The sequence below is a fragment of the Polyodon spathula genome, chromosome 1 (genome assembly GCF_017654505.1).
Source record: "Polyodon spathula isolate WHYD16114869_AA chromosome 1, ASM1765450v1, whole genome shotgun sequence".
In the NCBI taxonomy this organism is placed as follows: Eukaryota; Metazoa; Chordata; class Actinopteri; order Acipenseriformes; family Polyodontidae; genus Polyodon; species Polyodon spathula.
In genome coordinates, this window is record NC_054534.1 from 38,925,234 (window position 1) to 38,944,216 (window position 18,983).

Consider the following 18,983-nt stretch of genomic DNA (forward strand, 5'->3'; position numbering starts at 1 on the left):
ATATATATTACTATATATATCTATATTATATCTATATATATATATATATACACACACACACACACACACACACACACACACACACACACACACACACACACACACACAGTGCCTATAGAAATCAAACAAAGTTAAGTGGCCTCCACCTGTGTTAAACTGTAGTGATTCACACGATTTCAGGGTAAATTCAGCAGTTCCTATAGGTTCCCTCTGCTGGGCAATGCATTTCAAAACAAAGACTCAACCATGAGCACCAGGGCACTTTCAAAAGGACTTTGGGACAAATTTATTGAAAGGCACAGATCAGGAGATGGGTATAAAAATATCAAAGGCCTTGAAAATCCCTTGGCGCATAGTCAGACGATCAATAAGAAGTGGAAGGTGTATGGCACTGCCAAGACCCTGCCTAGATCAGGCCGTCCCTCCAAACTGGATGACTGAGCAAGAAGGAGACTGATCAGTGAGGCTACCAAGAGGCCAATGGCAACTTTGCAAGAGCTATAGGCTTTTATCGCCAAGACTGGTCAAAGTGTGCATGTGACAACAATAACCCAAGCACTCCACAATTCTGGCCTGTACGGTAGGGTGGCAAGAAGGAAGCCATTACTCAAGAAAGCCCACCTTGAATCCTGTTTGAAGTATGCAAAAAAAAAAAAAAAAAAACACACACACAGGAGATTTCTGTAGCCATGTAGCAAAAAGTTTTGTGTTCTGATGAAACTAAAATTGAACATTTTGGCCTAAATGCAAAGCCTTATGTTTGGTGCAAACCCAACACAGCACATCACTCAAAGTACACCATCACTACTGTGAAGCATGGTGGTGGCAGCATCATGTTATGGGGATGTGGCAGGGATTTGGGCACTTTTCAGGATAGAAGGGAAAATGAATGGAGCAAAGTACAGAGAAGTCCTTGAGGAAAAAAAGGTGCTTCCACAAGTTATTAACTCAGGGGGGTGGAGACTCATCCAATTATGATCTTTTCAGTTTTGTATTTTTAATATATAATTTTTTTCTCAATGAAAACTTTTTTCCCCTTAACAGTGTGGAGTATGGTGTGTAGATAAATGGAAAAACAATCTCTGAGGCACTGACACAACAAAATGTGAAAAAAGTTCAAGGGGTAGACTTTCTATAGGCACTGTGTGTGTGTGTGTGTGTGTGTGTGTGTGTGTGTGTGTGTGTGTGTGTGTGTGTATATATATATATATATATATATATATATATATATATATATATATATATGGATATGGATATGGACAGCAGCATTTAATAAATTATGTTTTTCTTGGATCTTTTTTATAGATTATGGGTAACAATTAAATGTTACAGTTTGGAAGAAAAATGTTAATTTTCATTGGTGAGCGGTTCATTCAGAGTTTACTGTAGTGTACTGTATATAAACTCAAAATAATGTTTTAAAGACTGTTTTAAAGACTGTTATTTGAAGAGTGTTTGTAAACATTATTTTAGGCTAAACTGAGCTTTGAAGAATTAGACTAAAGTAAGAAACCTTCTCTTAAACATTTGAAAAAGCTTCAAAAACTACACACTTTGTTTAATTAATAATAATCTGACTAGAAAAACAGCCCTTGACAGAACATTCTTTAAATCAGTCCCTAATGTTTTGTGACTAGGGCCCCAGATATCTGCTTGTTGCTTACACAGATGCTTCAGGTCTAATCACTGCATGTTTAGTGTTTGTGGCATTGCAATATTATATATTATTTTAACCCATAATCTAACCATATTAATGAACTAAGTAAGACACACTCATCTGTATGGCAGCATGCATGTAACAATACACGACCAAATACAGTATATAAAGAATTGTGTTTCCAATTAGAAGGTAGGCGAGTGTGTAGCCTATTCAGAGCGTTTCCTTCGTCTGGTAACAGAAAACAGACACTACTGTTCAGTGATTGAGAGAATGAGAGCCTAAGTGCTATTAAACAGCAGCAGGACAGAACGTGATAAGCACGTATTTCCTAAAAGACAGAAGACTTACATTTTTTATTGACACTTAGGTACAATTGTGGCTTTTATGATATAACAAATGAGCGAGGAAACTTCTCTATTTTAGATGTCTGTACATCTACTATATCTTATGGAGCCAATGTAAAAAAAACTACAACAGAAATGTAATAATTTAAGTTTGTATTCAGATATTCGTAGCATTGTACTGTGCATGCAGCAATCTTTGATAAATGCATCTCTTGTTCATTATGGCTTTGTGTGTTGAAGTTGAGAAACATTGGTGAAGTATTGGGATCTATTTTAATCTCAAATAAATATCAGCTGGGTACGTCCACTGATTGCTACATACAGTAGACTTACCATCATCTCTGAGATTAAAACAGAGTCAATGGCATGTTTAGTGATGTGACTCGTATAATGTAATTCGATGCTATAGGATTTAAAAGATGCAAAAGTGTCCATATATGCAACATACTCCCATAACAGTGGAGGTAAAACAGTTTGAATGAAAAAACAAATTACTGCATATTTGTTTTTGTATATTTTATGCTCTTTACTTTCTTATGTTACACTTGAATGTTTGGGAACTCTTCCAGTAATACAGGAAGTGTGCTGTACCTGCTCTTTTGCACCCATTAAATCAGAGTCTCTTTATTAGTGTAATTGAATTCACTACATTAGTTATTGTTAATCATTAGTTTCATTATATTTTTTTGTTTGTTTGTTTTTGTTTGCTTTTGGCATCTTACAAATGATCTTCTAAATTTCCCTTTTTGTCATCTTTGCCTTTTATCATCTTCAACAGCCCCCAGGACCAGGAGCTGAGCTTTGATTCTTCCTGTGAGGCAGAACTTTAGAGCATGCACTTGGTTATCAATTGTAATAATAATAATCTACATAATAATGTACCCCCAACTTTACAGACTAAGACTAATTCCAGGATTAGAACTGACTTTACAATCTTATTATGTATGTTTAGGTGTGTTTTATTTGTGATTATAAGGTGATAACAGTAAGGTGCATCAAGTGTAAGGCTGTGTTCACACTGGGTCCGTTTAGAGGGTTTGGTCTGCACTCGGTACGGTTTGGTACGTTTGGTGTGAAGTATGAACAACAAAGTCCAGTTGGGAAATGAACCATCAATGTCAATGTGAATAAGAGCTGGAGTCAGTCATTCTGAAAATGAACTATGCAAGGTAACCTGACTCGGAAGTAAACAAACTTCTCGGGGAACTGCCATTAGGGTTACCCGACATCCTGGGAAAATTTAGACTGTTGCAGTTTTCAGCCTTCATTTTTTGTCCCGGTCAGAAACAGTAAAATTGTTAATTGTCCCGTTTTAATATTATATATATATAATTTTTTAAAAAAGTACAAAACTGTATTAACATGCTCAGCAAGTTATTAATAATAATAGCAGAGATGTAACTGCCGACCGCGACTGGGGATTTCTAGGGGGCGGCGCACAATTTGCAGAGCGCTGCGCAGGTAGGGAGGGCTGAGGTCGTCAGGCGAATCCACGATTCATCGCGCACCAGCGACTCCTGTGGCTGATAGGGCGTCTGTGGTTCTGCAGTGGAGTCATCAGGTCTGTGTTGTCCTCCAACACTATAGGTATGGTGGCCTCGCTGTGGATCTGCAGTGCGAAAAATGACGGACTGGCAGGAGCACGTTTCAGAGGACGCATGTTCCAGCCTCAGTTTCCCGAGTCGCCAGGGGGTTGCAGCGGTGAACTGGGATACAAATAATAATTGGGCATTCCAAATTGGAGAGAAAACCGGGGTAAAAAAACATTGGCAACCACTAAATTTATTAATAATAATAATAATAATAATAATAGCAGAGAAGTGTATTAGGTTGTGTGTTAGCGCCATTCAAAAATAAAATAAATAGTCTTATGGATTATTTGTTTAACCATTCTGATTATGTGTATACCATATGTTTAAATGGAAATAGCGGATCTATTTTTTGAATCTGGATTTTTGTACATTTAACATGTTTTGACTAGATGACAATATAAAGAAAATAATGAGTTGTTATCATCTGCAATAAATTCAGCTGATGTTTAATTTTTTTTGGCTTCAGAGTTGCTACAGTGTCAGTAAACTAAAGAAAAAAAAACTCCTGTTTTTCCTGTGGAATTCTGGTAATCCTAAACTACATGGACAGTGCGAGAAACTGAAGCTCTGGTAAAAAATTGGATCAGACACCACAATCTTGCCGAATTGGATAAAACTCACAAAAATAGTAAAATATATTTAGTCTTTTCTCAAATTACTTAATGCTGACATTATGAGAGCTGTGTAGAATTGTACTGTACTCTTACTATAGGCATTGAAGAAATGTATTCATTAAATTAGTGAAGTGCTCCCCCAGTGCTTTCTTCCACAGCAATATGTAAGAATCTAAAACATGTTATATTAAAAACTGGAACAATACATCAACAGCTGCCATCTTTCAATATGCCTTGCAGGATATTGTAAACATCCGGTTCACACCATATAAATGAACCGAGTTCACCTGAAAACTGCACTGTGAACACAAACAAACTCGGTCCTGGAAAAAAAAACAGAAACTTTAGTTCGCATCCAAACAAACTCTGCCCTTTTGCTCGCAGATAAGTGTGAACAGCAAGCACACTGATACATTGTTTCAAACTAAACGAACCAGACCAAGCCCATTTGAAACGGACCCAATGTGAATGCAGCCTTACAGTTGATAAGATTTCGAGATTCTAATCTACCGAGGGAGATGGTTGTCTCCATGTACACTTGATGCACCCTCTAGTTATAGAGATTGGACTTGCAATCCTAATGATAAAGCTGTTCAACTGTTTATAACAAAATTACAGTTCACCACATATAGGATCTCCTTTACTAAGCAGCAGGAATTTGGCCAGAATTGGTAGAGGAAAATTGAGATGACTGTGCTGGTATTTCCGAAAGTGTCACACCCTATTTACTAACTCATTAGAAGCAAAAATATGGGAAATATTTTTTGGCTCCAGTTAAAACCCAACTGTATACATAGGTACCAGAATTTGATCTCAATTCAGCTGTTTGACACAATGTTACAAGATTCATTGTTATACTCTGGACTTTGTTAAAGCCAGAAAGAACCTACAGAAAAAATGTACACTGTAACTATGTTTAATTACAACTGTGATAAATCTTGTAACATTGTGTCAGTTGAAATTGTCTTCTAACACTGTTTGATCAATAATGGTATTTAAAGGTCATTTGGGTAGGTTTTTTCAGTAGTATTGTGTTATACTCACTTAGTTTTATTACGTGTATCATTTTCATCCCAAATGAAACTTAAGAGCCAAGTGTTCTGGGCGTTTTTATGAATAAAGGTAGGTATTTATCGTAAGGTATGTGAAATAAAGGTCGGTTTGGGTTTTTCATCAGCACAATGGTGCTCTCGCTTATTTATATAATAATAATAATAATAATAATAATAATAATAATAATAATAATAATAATAATAATAATTTAATTTGGCTGACGCTTTTTTCCTAAACGAGTTACAATTTGTTGTTTTACATACAAATTCTGGTACCCATTTATACAGTTGTGTTTTTACTGGAGCAATGAATTGCTCAAGGGTACATCAGCAGTGTCCTGGTATTAAACCCAGGAGCCTTCAGTGAACAGTCAAGAGCCCTATCCACTACTCCACACTGCGTGCATTTATAATGTGCAGCTCTCAGGGCTACAACTCCAGATCCGCTATTCCGGCCCTTTCATTTTGCATCCACTAAATCCACTGAAATGGGAGTAGTAAATAGGACAGGGACAGAACTGCACATGGTAGTAATGTTTGCGTGTACGGTAAACACTTGTGTAAATGAGGCCATAATAATAATAATAATAATAATAATAATAATAATAATAATAATAAATGAAGCTTTAGCCGATTATTCAGCATCATGTGGCTTAAGACACCCCACCAAAACAACAACAAAAAAAAACAACCAATACCTACATTTGAAATAAATACGCCTTGGCACCATAAGGTGAACAATGAAAAGTCAAATACACCTTAATTGACAAATATCACTGCAATTATAGTTTTCTCTTTGAAATGACCATTCTGGTTCATTACAGGCATAACACCTAGTCCATAGTTTCTTTCAAGTCCTTCTTTGTCAGGTATTATTGCTTAAATCGCCTTTCATTACTACAAGTGGTAACATGTTACAGTAGTACAAACCTACTGCAAACCTACTGTTTTCCTTTTCAGGATCTTTGATAATCTTTGAAAACATCTACCTTACGTTCAAGTCGGGATCATCCACATCATTATAAATATCATCATCTTCTCCAGGAGGCGGTGGTAATACAACTAGTGCAAATACAAATACATACATAAGTTAAAGTGACTCTCTTGAACACATTTGTTAAAAGTAGTCATTCATTAACAAAATGCATCTAAAATCATTTAGGATGATGTTAGAAGGTATATATACAGTATACTGCAGAACAAGTGTTATAATATGAAAAAAGAAACAAAAAAAAATATATAAAAAACACTCACGCCCAGCACCAGGGTCACGCCTAACAAAGAGAAAAAAGAGATACTTCAATATTTCTGTTTTGTTTATGGGATTCTTTTTCTACAGGCGTGTAATACTAATACTTTAAGTTCATTGTAAATCTAAATACTGCCATTTTCATCATTAAAATATAAACTTTCTTCAGTATTTTTTCATATTTGCACAGACAGAAATAAACTTGAGACAAATTTGGGATGTTTAAATTTCATAATCCTTTATTTAGAAAGTGTCACTATTATTTATAGGGGTGTGCAATCTTTGAAAAAAAACTTCTTGTCCCTTGGACAAGAATCTTCTTGCCCCCACCCCATCAAACAAAACACATACAAAAAAGTAGAATATAACTTGCAGAATTTCGATTTGATTTAGTGAACACAATCAATCAATTAGTGATTAATAGGGGTGGATCACTAAATTCTTCAAGATACACAAAAGGTTCCATCATGTGACCCCACCTCACCTCAACAAATGTATAACATACTTTAAGGAAATGTTCTTTTCAGTGCAGTCTGTCAGGCAGTTTTACGGCTTCCAAGCTCAGTACCAGTTGGAAATTTTAGCAAGCTGTAGCACTGCAGCACAAGTGCCATCAACAGGTCAGTTTTATGGAGCAGTAATTCAATATACTGGATTAGTTTATTATCTCAAGATGCTTTATAACTTAAAACACCATAGTAACCATGACCTTATCTACACCCTGTAAGGAGTTATAAGCTAATTTTACATTTAACCTTGTGGAGAAGTCAAAGGTCGCAGGCAAGGTCATTTTTGGATAGATCGCATGTGGCTTCCTAGATGTGTTCCATAGTAACCATTAACCTATCTGCACTTTGTAAGGAGTTATAAGCTAGTCTTACATTTGACCAAAGATTTTGAAAGGTTTTTAAAGAAATGCGTCAGGTGGCCATATCGGTTTACGCACAAACAACATTTTTGAAAAAGTATTGTATTGTATTGACACAGGGAAGATGCTTGTCAACTTTGGAGTCAATCAAATAAACAATTTTTCAACCGAAGCCGTTTTAAATTTAAGAAAAAAATGTAGGTATGGTGGCCAGCTTATTTTACAAAATAACACCATTTGTCCCTATTTTTCCCTTTCCATTGTCCTCAGGATGATGCTACCAAGTTCAGAGTTACTTGGTTAAACAGCTTTCAAACAGAAGCAGTTTTATGTTTGGGCGCATTTTGGTGAATTTGGTGGCAGCCATTTTGATAGTAAAGTTTACTGCAGCAACTTCTGCTTCGCAAACTTGAAGTGGGTTTGGTTGCTGATGACATATGCAAAGTTTCAGATTAATCGGTTTACCACTTCCCAAGATGATTTGAAAGGCTTTTCCAAAAAAATGCGTCAGACTGCCATCTTGGTTGACGCAGGAGTGCAATTTATTTTTGCATCTTAACTGTAATCTACACAGGATCATACATGTCAAGTTTCATGTTAATTGGTTACACCGTGTGAGGTGCAGTTTAGGAGCAGTGTAATGTTTTGAGAGGAAAAAACTACAATTAAAATTAAACAAACAAATATATAAAATATAGCATTTAAATTTTTAAAAAATGTAAATATGGTAAATGGCAAACTATCTTAGCAACACTAAAATCGAAAGAAAAAAAATTTTGCCAGACAAAATTTGTCTTGAAATGCTAATCTAAACAGTAACAGTATATGTTTTTTTTTTTTTTAACATCCCACTACACGCTTGAACACAAGTAACTTTACTACATTGCTGTATTTCAATGCCTGGTTCATATATTAAGAAAGCAGTATCATGTATTTGCTAATGTGCAAAAAATGTAAATAATACCTTAAGTTTAGAAGATTAGTCTGTGCCTTGCCAGAGGCTCGCTTGGCAGCCATTTCTTGGTTTCTTTGTAACCACAGTCATAAACACTTTTTAAAATGTTTGTGTAGGTGCTAGACTTCCGCAATTCAGTTTTCAGAAACTTGCGTGGCTCTCTAGAAATATACCGAGTGTTTTTCGAGCAACAGAACAAACAAATCTCATTGCCTCTGTATTTAAATCCACCATCATGAAGATCAATTGAATAGCGTCCGTTCATTTTAAAATACAGATGTACTCTATAAGAAAAATATGAATCTGCTTCCTGTCAAACTGTGTGCTACCTGCGTGCAACATTTTGTTTAAAATGTTTGTTTTAAATCAGTGGTTATCTGACATAACTGTTCCTTACCTGACGACATCATCCTCCTGTCCAACATCATCATAGACATCTTGATCTTGCTCTGTGACGTGTCTCTGAGAGGAAGAGGGCAAAGCAGTCTTCTGTTGCCTTTTCAAAGTGTCATAGTCAATCTCCACTGACACAGTCTTAATGTAGCCATCTAAACCAAGGGAGCATTTAAAGTCACTTAGTCTTGGATTAATCCACAAACACAGCACATCTGTGACACCGTAGAGGTGTTTCTCTGCATTATTAAATTACATTTGAAATATTAAGGCCTTAATTCAGTTCTGGTAATTTCACAGCTGAGAGAAAATATGAATGCATGCAATGAGCAACAAGATCTGGAACTTTGTCAAAGGTTTGACTATTATGATTGAGTATTCTTTTGTGTGTGCAAAAATAAAGACATACAAACAATATGAGGCAATCTATAACATTGATTTAAATAAAATTTAAATTAATTTTCCATTCAATTTAAAAGTTCATGAATTTATTAATCTTAAAAACTGGCTCTTACAAAGCATACTGAACAAGGTATACTATGATCCAGTGCACAGTTTGCACCATGCATTTCTAAAAAAGAAACCAAAACTAAACAAATGAAATACATTTAAGGGCTGCTGCAAAATAATAATATTAGGTTATAATGTTAATGAGGACAGATGCTTACATGACCCGTCCGCTGTTCTGCCAAGCCACTTCCCTTCAGGGTTTTCGGTAATGCGGATTATATCAATGGTTTCTCCTTGCTTTACAGTCAGTTCGTTCTTTGCACCCTTGTAGTCCACTCTAGCTTTCACTTTATGAATGACTTCAATTGGGCCTTGCAACTAAAGGATAATTCACAAACACAATGTAATTAGAAATTACAATCATTGAGTATGTTATACTTTACTGCCAGGGCACGGTTTTCTCTTGTAAATTAGAGGCAATATATACAGTATTTATATGTTCTTAACTGAAGTAAAAGAGGTACAATTACAGTAACTGAGTAGAGATGCAAATGAATTACATACAGCAGAACCTCAGAGTACCAGTTCCTCAACCATGCCTGCAATGCAACCAGATAGACACTTCAAAGCACGTATGGGTAGTTTTAGTTTTAGTTTTAAACAAAACACAGATTAATTTTTTTCCAAGCCAAAGGAGGCTAAATGACAGCAAACTGCATGACTGCATTTTATTTCAAAACCAGCACTACATTAACCAAGGTTTTAGTTTTTGCGGCAGATTTTAATAGTAACTTACATTTAGTCTTTCCCCATTTATAGTACTGTTTTAAAGACTGTAGAACCATAACAATATAAGTATTGCATTACTGTGCATTGTACTATTCTTTATTTTCAGAGTTAAGGACATTTCAGGCTTACGAACAACCTCCATTCTCAAGGTGTTCGTAACTCCAAGGTTCTACTGTGATGTCTTTAAAATGTCACTGTGAAAAAGTGGTCATTAGTGGAGCAGGTGTATAGCAGGTGTGGTGCCGGTGCAGTAATCCCAAGAACAAACAGACAACAAAGTACAGGTGAAAGTACAGGTTGTTTTATTAGTATAATCCAGTGGTCTGATGACCAGGTTCTAAACAATAAGGAGTTTGCAATACAGAACTATGTGTATTGCACCGTAATGAAAAAGGGTTGTCGTCCTGTAAATAATAAGCACAGTACTAAACATACAATTAGACACACACACGATCACAAGTCCAAAGTGAGTGCTCTTAGTGCATGTGGTGAAGTACAGTACAATACAATATGTGCTACAAATGGTGAACAAGTGGTGAAAGGTTGTCCGGGTTTTAGTGCTGGCCGTGGGCGACAGCTCCGGATCGTGTTAGCCGTCTAGTCTATGTGAACAAGTAACAATGAACAGCGATTAGACAGACTTTCTAGATGGCCAACTTCCGCCGAACCCTGGGAAAGAACTGTTGTGCCAACTAGCCCAATGTACTCTGTTCCTTTTAAACAGCGCCCTCACAGGTCAGGGGGAGATCTAACACCAAGAATCATTCGATCTCTGTCACAGTTACGCACATAGCAATGCGTGATGCTCAATGTTCTGCTATCTGTGGATTTTGTAACATTTCATCAACAGAGGAAGCAGTTACGAATTTTGTTATTAAAATAAAAAGTCAGGTGGCAGGGCAGAAGCTGCTGTACATAGTGTGGCTGTGGGAATGTAAGGTTGGCAGTGATAGGGATAAATTTGTCCGTGCCAACAATCACAGATGTGGCCCTTCTCTAATTAGGTAATTGATGCTAATTATGGAGAGGTCACATGTATAAAAGCAAGGAGAAATCCTCTGTCAGGAGAAGGAAAGAATCCTTTGTTAGGGTGAGTAGGTAACTCAGTAACTGAATGTGTGCTGTGTATTTTGGTAACGTGGTCAGTGAAGTCGCATGCCCACCCTGACAACAGTGTTTGTACTGCACTGTATTTTGTTTAAACCCTTTATTTTGGCCACGTAGTTTGTGTTTGTTAATAAACAGGCACACCAGTGCTTTAAACTGCAGCTTTCTTGGCTCTGAGTCTTGTTATTGATGCTGTCCTGCCAGTCAATTTATGAGATTTAATTACAGTATTTGCATAGTATAAACATTAAACATGAAAAGGAAGTACCTCATTGTTGTGTCTTTTCATTTGTGATTTCACAAAATGTACCCCAGACCAGAATAAGCGTCACGCACATACCTACAGATACACTTATTTTGTGTTTAACTTTGAGCAACATATACAAACGCCGTACGTTAAGTTTTCAAATGTATTTTTCAAACAATAATTTATCAAAATTAAGTTTACTGTAGTCAGGTTTGGGTAAGTTTATTATTTACAAAATAAACATAAAAGCCTATAATCATCTTATATTTATGTATTATCTATTTTGCTCAGTCAAGACAGAGGCTAAATGAATTTTTGCAAATAATAATATACTTCATTATTCTGAGAATTTATTCCATAACATAAGTGACCAAATCAGGCCCAGCTGTCAATGTGTTTTATGTACAACTTTGCTTATTGAACTGTGTTCTTACCTTAAATCGTTTTTTTAAATCATTTTCCTTTCTTTCTTTCTCCTTCTGTTCCTTTTTCTCCTGCTCCAAGCGCTTCTTCTCCTCTTTCTCTCGTTTCTTTTCATCTTTTGATTCTTTCACAGACCTTATTAGAAAAGTTCGTTCAACAGTTAGACAGTTAAGCATCTTCTCAGCTGGGACAGACTGAGCTGTAGATATAGCTTTACTTGGCTGGCAACTCAGAGAACATGTTAAGGTTGGGAACCAAGCCTGTGAAAAACTCTTACGTTTCACCAGCATAACATTCTATAGAGGTCTTAGGCAGAAGCAAGTACAGTCAAAATGCAGCAAAACTGAAGTCACACTGTACATGGTAAACATGATATAACAGCCTTGATTTTGCACCATTCTCAACCATACTTTAACTTACACTCCTAGCGTCCTATTTGGCTATAATCTGATCAACTCTCAATTTTATACAAATATTTGAAACCTTTCAGGTACTGTGTGATTAACAAGTGAAAATTGTTAAAATGTTAATGTAAATTTTTAAAATGAGTACTAGAAAAAGAAAGCCAGTAAATCTGTAGTTTTTTTTTCAATGCTAGCAGTTTGCCATTGTGAACCAAATAATCATGTTCAGAACGAGGATTCTACAAGTCTCCTACTTGCATGTGTGTTTAAATACAGTTATGACAAATGAAGGAATGGTTGTTCAGTTTTACCACTAGAGGGCGATATCTGCTAAGCTTATAAGTTTGCACCATTCCCGAGAGAAACAACTATCCACAGGACTGTATTTACAAAGTGTCTTACTTTGCTTTTATGATCTCTGCACTGTTAATTGTATTTTATATCTAATGTCACTTCCAATACAGCACGTAAGGTTTAAAAAACTAAACAACAAAAGCGATGTTATTCTGCTGTTGTTTATGCATATCTGTGGTTTGAGAGGTGCACAGCAAGTGTCAAACTGTAACTCCACATCAAGCCTAATGTGTTAGTCATAAAATATTTTGGTGGTGGGCTTGATTGAAGAACTATTGTATTTCCTGAAGTATTTTAATGTTTTATTGCCCTGGTTTGTTCAAAAAACACCCATATATATTAGATATATATATATATAATATATCTATATATATATATTATATATATATATATATATAGATCTTTGGGGGGGCCTTTACAATGTATGGTGGCTATCAAGCCCATACACAGGACTGCGCACACGTGTGTGTGAGGTAACATCTCAGTTCATCTCAAGTTTTAGTTCCGAAGAAGAGTAGCAAAGGTTGAAGGACAACAGTCTTCTAAAATGTTCACAGTTCCTTAAATACACATTATCGTAAGATCCTCTTCCTGTCTGGGCCTCCTGTCCAGGCACCCACTATCACACACACCTCAGACAGCACTCGGTTTTATTATTGATTGAAATATAGTGAATACAACATATCTCAGATAAACTCAGTAGATTACCAGTTTCCTAATCTGGAATGAACCTATGCTAATTTCTACAGTTCTACACTTTAGCTAATGTACATCTAAAAACAATATCAGCAGCATTATTCACCACCACCACAAACAAAAAGCATTTACCAGCGTTCCTCCAGATCCTCATACATCTCTTCATCAATTGCATCATCCTTTAATAAGAAAACAAATTCAGAAATAAAAATCAGGGCTGTAATATAGAGTTGGCCTTTATTTTCCATGGTTAAACACTGCCTTGGTACAGTATATGGCATCACAGCAAAACCATTCTCAACTCTGAAATGGACAACAATGGTTCAGGTACTTTAGTTTTATATATTTCTGGGTCAGACAGGGTAGGCTCTACTTTAAATAATAGAGTCTGGCTCTAATGAGTAAATAAACTTTCTTTTTGAATTTTGAAATAATTAAATAATAAACTAATAAATATAATAATTAATAATAATTACTAATAAAAATATAATAATAATCATATGTAAGTATAAATATTATACGATTCGTGTAGTATTCATATCTGTAACATCTGCTTACCCACCATCTCTACTTTACTTCGGCCAGAACTTCTAAAAATAGTATCTGTTTAGTTATATTATTAGTAATAATTTTGAATAACGCAATCAAAATAAGTTAATTTACATACCTCATTGTTGCCAGGATAGCCTGTAAATAAATGTATAAATTGCAGTTATTAGAGTGGGATGCACAATTCAACAGCAATTTAAATGCTGCCACGATAATAACAAAATGACAGACACACTTTTAGAATTACACCACAACTGTAGTTTGAGATCAATGTATTGCTGTTTTTACCAATTTATTGTGCTACAAACAACTGCAGATTGATCCCAGTTAGCAGTGTTTTTTTTAACTACGATCGTTGTTAATATTGTAGTAAAAGTATATGTGGAGTTGGCAAAGCTGACATGGACACACTGAAACAGGCTGATGTGGCAGCACCTGCCACTGTTTAACCACTAATACAGTACTATGCACTGAGTGCATAAAGTACAGCGGCAATGGGTCAAATCGATGGCAATATGTGAAAACATAAGGCTATGGCACAATTTTGGCAAGAAGGTGATGTGATCATGAAAACCACTTATGACTGGAGACATGCATACATTCTTTCTATTTAACACACACGCACACGCACACGCACACGCACACGCACACACACACACACACACACGGTATTCTACTGGTTTGTATACAATGTCCATGCTGGTATCTTTTGAAAACAAACCCTGACAGCCCCATAAGCATAGTTTCTAAATATTAGACAAAATATTTACAGAATACTTAAAAAATTCTGCTACAACCCCCCACCCCCCCACCCCCCCAAGGTTTTCAGACAGATCTATGCCCCTGGGTGCATGTATGGTATATATGTATGAACGTATGTATGTCAATATTTATGTATAGTAACTTTGTGAACTCCCCATGATACAGTGTTTATTGTGCGTGTGTGCATATCACAAGTCAGTAATACCATCTCCTGGCTTCCCAGCAGGTAATGGCGGTGGACTGGACATACCCACGTCGTCATAAGTTTCGTCTGGGTCAGGTTGTACACTGCAAAAACAAAAATAAAAATATGTCTAAAATAATAAAAGTATGTCTGAAAAATACTTTTTTTTTTTTTTTTTCGATAATAGTACTTGTGCAGAACAGGATAAAACACATTTGTAAGAGTCCCTCATGCAATGAAAAACATTCAAATGATTCTGAGGGATATTATGAAAGGGTGGCATGGTGATCAAGGCTTGCTACCCTGCAGGAAGGAGACCCAGAAGAGGAAGGCTGCAGTTCAAGTGCCGAGGTGCACTATTAATAAACAAAATAAAGAGACTGAACAAACCAAAAAAACAATACCAAGAAAAAGCAACATGCAGCTCTGCAACAGCTATCTCAGCACTAGAGCTGCGAGCACAGCCCACTGCTAAAAAAAAATACACAAAATACAATTTACATTTGCAGGCTTCCACACTGCCACAGACATCAATATGCCTCCAGCGTATATACATTGATCTGAATCTTACACTATCGCTAGTCCAACAATACAACAAACAGTGTCTGAACAGAATAATTCAGACTTATTAAATACAAAACAGGATATGCATAATTAACTGTGGTGTGATACAACAAAGTTATGATAAAAAACATTGGTGTTAAAATCCACATCAATAAGAAAACGAACACATGCTGCAATTTCAACTGCAACTACTTTAACAAAAGGTCTAGAGTTGTATAAAATGTTAATATCTGTCAATTTTAACCATTAATGGAAATATTTGTAGGTAGGCATGCAGTCAACTACAGGTAAATCTTCAAACAAGGTCAGTATTTCCTGGTAACTCTGAATCATAACACGTTCATAACACAGGGGTTCATTGTGTTTTTTTTTTTGTTGTTTTTCATCAGGCAACAGACTCCCTGTGTTGTCAGTTAGGGTGTGTTGGAATGCAACACCTTTAACAACAAAAGGGACCTTTTACTTACAATACGTATAGTGCTCTTTGTTTTCTGTTTTTATTTTTGAACATGTGATGTCCCTTTTTTGAGCCGTTCAATTAAACAAGTTAATTTTCTGTTGCATTGATAAGGTAAAAAAAAAAAAAGCTCCTTAGTTTTAATTTGAAACGAACACAAACATCGAAGTTAAACTGACTGAATTCAATTGTAATTAAGAGGAAAGTATTATAGTGTTTTCAAAACAGGTTATAACACTTTTGATACGAGTCAATAAGATTTTAATTCCGGGAAAAGCTATTGAACTGAACTCGCTTTTTGTGTTTGGTGTTAATAAAATAAAGAGCTGCCTTTTTTATTTTGACATTATCAATGAAACACAATCATAGTCTCATTCAAGTTACGAGACAAAAAACTGAAGTGATCTTGTTTCACAATCAATTGTTTTCCAAGAGTGTAATTAAGAAACAGAGTCGGCTCAATCTAACTTTAAAGGGACATCATGCGTGACCAAAAATAATAACTGAAAACGATGTTCTCTAAGTATGTGTTAATCATGCTACATTTAAACCTAATCGCAACACTGAAACTCAATTTAACCTTTAAGACTGGAAAATTGCTATCTATTCCTCAAAGGGACTATTGAAATATTATTCTTTATATACAGCAGGTGCTATTTAAAGTGAGGATATTCCTTTAGTATAGAATTTAGTATAGGAAGAACTGACGTCCTACAGGTAACCATGGTGACCAAGCTGCTCTTTCAGGCATGACACATCAAAGGAGTAATTTACATATCCCACTCACTTTTTCATTATTTCAGATAGAATAATCTTTATGCATGCATCAGCTACAGAAACTGTTGTCCCCCAACTCAGGGGCATCATAACACACCAAAAGTAATTCAATAAACAAAAAACAGTGCTATGTATGTTCTTGAGAATGTAATACCTATTTATTCACAAAGCAATCATTAAATATCTGATTTGAAATAGACCTTGTAATGTTTTCAACCACCTACTGGGTGTTCCATGCTGAATTACACTTCACATGTAAAGTATAAAATGTGTAATTAAAAAGAACACTGATAAGAATGCCTTGACCTTAATTATTTTAACAGAGGCAAATGACTAGATAATACATATCCTGGTTATTTGCATAAGCCATATCATACAGCCAAACTGTTCTGATACATTGGAATTATCTTTTGGAATTATCTTTCCACATTGCATGAGTTTTATGTGTGTGATGGTGTGAAGGTGTATCAAATTAGACTGCAAGTTACACTAAGTGATCTGTTTTAACTGATTTCAAATAGGTAATTTGAGTCTCCTGCAAAATCTAAAACAATTTTTTTTCTGGATTTAGTTAAACTGTGGTAGCGTCAGCATGTTGGTCGTTGTGTGCTCTGACTGTCTACATACATAAAAACATGCAAATACTGTACTTTAACATGAATGGCCTCTGGTTTCCTGTAATTATAGCAACTGGGCCTAGTGAAAAAGCATAACAGCACATTATGCTCTGCTCTGTACCTTAGCAACACGACAGTGGTGCACAGTTACTTAAGAAGACCCCGGATACTCTGACTTTAGAAATCCTATGCACTCACAGTGACAGCTAGTTTATGCGGATCAGCTTCATTGAAACTCACTTTTTTTTCAACTGGGGTCCAAATTTCTGTAAGTTTTATTTAACAATGTACCCTATTGAGGCAACATCAATGGCAGTTCTTTGATTAATGCAACAGGAACTCTGAAGCTTCAAAGTTAGTAATCCAATCGCTTCATACTCACACTGCACCAGGATGACCCCGAGGCAGACTTGGCAGAGGCGTTCCTGAGGGCAGGGAGGGTGTCGCTTGGACCCCTGGGTGGGAGGGAGGTGGAGGAGGAGCTACAGGGTTATTTATGCCAAGGTTAGGCACTGAAAGAAACAAAGACATTATTATCAGATAATGAAAGTAACACAGTAAACAAAAGCTTAGAACGTACGATAGACTGTCGCTTATCTTGCCCTGGCAGTCCGAACTGACATAGAATTCATATTAAAATTATAACTCTATTGTAAGTTATAACTCTATTATAAAGAAATGCATGCTGGCAGCAGCTGCAGAAAACAGTGTGTGTAAAACATCTTGAGATGTATGTATTTTTCTCCAAAGGTTTGTTAATGATTTTTTGATTTAATAAATTCTGATTGTTATTTCAGAAGGATACTTCAAATTTGACCTAACGCTCTATTTTCACTTGTAATAGTGTATGTGGGAATCTGATGACAGAGATAAAGACTCAGCAGGCTGCAGTTGTATCACTGCATGGGCGCCCAAGCAAAGACATCCTTACGTATGCATTTTATCTATATATATTTATATATATATATATATATATATATATATATATATATATATATATATATATATATATATATATATTAGCTCAAAGAGCCAGCTGCCTAACGTTTCGATATGTTGTACACATCTTTCTCAAAGGAGCCTCAATAATATACTAATGAAGAAAACATAAGATTCAAATGAAAAAAGAAAAGGTGCTAAGAGGAGCTGAACAGGTGGGCCTCAGGTAAAAAAAAAGTTTGTAGATGATATGCAAAACCAAGGGCCTATCTGCTTTACTGCTCTTTAAAATCCCACAGCAGTGGCACTAATCTTGGTGCCATGCCTAACTAGCTTCACTTTCCTTCTTTACTCTGCTGATGTGTTTTTATTACGCAACATTCAAACTCAGGACCCACTTGAAAACAGGAGGCTAAAATATTCAAATGAACACAACAATATATCCCAGCAAAAAGAAAACTTTGAAAAGATTGACTGATTGACTGAAATGAGTAAATAATTGGGATATATTCCTTTAGATTCAGGTTAAGTAACTGGTTAATGGTCTACCCTTGCTTCAACATTATCCCTTCAGCCAGTCTGATGATATGATGGTTATTTTATTCTATGCTACAGACAGCTGCTGGATCTGTAACTTCTGCAAAATAATGTTTCAGTTGCTTGAACTGAGCAAGCTGTACAGAAACCTGAACGGTTTCCTCCCTATATTTTACATGTGTTGAAATAGTCAGACTGGTCCCTCACTGTCTCACCAGTGTGATCCACAGAGAAGATCCACGTTATCATAAGTGACACAGAGCAAAGTGAAATCATAATAAAGCATAGCTAAGGGGTGCTTAGACGTGTTACAGCGGCTCTCAAAAGTATTCACCCCAGTTGGACTTTTCCACATTTTATTGTGTTACAACATGGAATCAAAATGGATTTAATTAGGAGT

The 18,983-nt window shown here is 35.8% G+C and overlaps 1 protein-coding gene across 5 annotated transcripts in view; it reads right to left on the bottom strand.

Moving 5' to 3' along the window:
• Positions 1-18,983, bottom strand: part of LOC121318492 (FYN-binding protein 1-like) — a 64,503-nt gene that overhangs the window by 7,224 nt on the left and 38,296 nt on the right. For 4 of the 5 annotated variants that reach the window (XM_041255221.1, XM_041255229.1, XM_041255239.1 and 1 more), the window contains exons 3-12: positions 17,490-17,619; positions 14,714-14,796; positions 13,865-13,884; positions 13,330-13,376; positions 11,755-11,878; positions 9,396-9,555; positions 8,732-8,882; positions 6,517-6,536; positions 6,252-6,324; positions 2,727-2,828 (exon numbers count right to left, since the gene is read on the bottom strand). In XM_041255221.1, coding sequence (XP_041111155.1) covers positions 2,727-2,828; positions 6,252-6,324; positions 6,517-6,536; positions 8,732-8,882; positions 9,396-9,555; positions 11,755-11,878; positions 13,330-13,376; positions 13,865-13,884; positions 14,714-14,796; positions 17,490-17,619 — 910 coding nt within the window. The remainder of the gene's footprint in view (positions 1-2,726; positions 2,829-6,251; positions 6,325-6,516; positions 6,537-8,731; positions 8,883-9,395; positions 9,556-11,754; positions 11,879-13,329; positions 13,377-13,864; positions 13,885-14,713; positions 14,797-17,489; positions 17,620-18,983) is intronic. The other variant, XM_041255257.1, reaches the window with a different exon arrangement.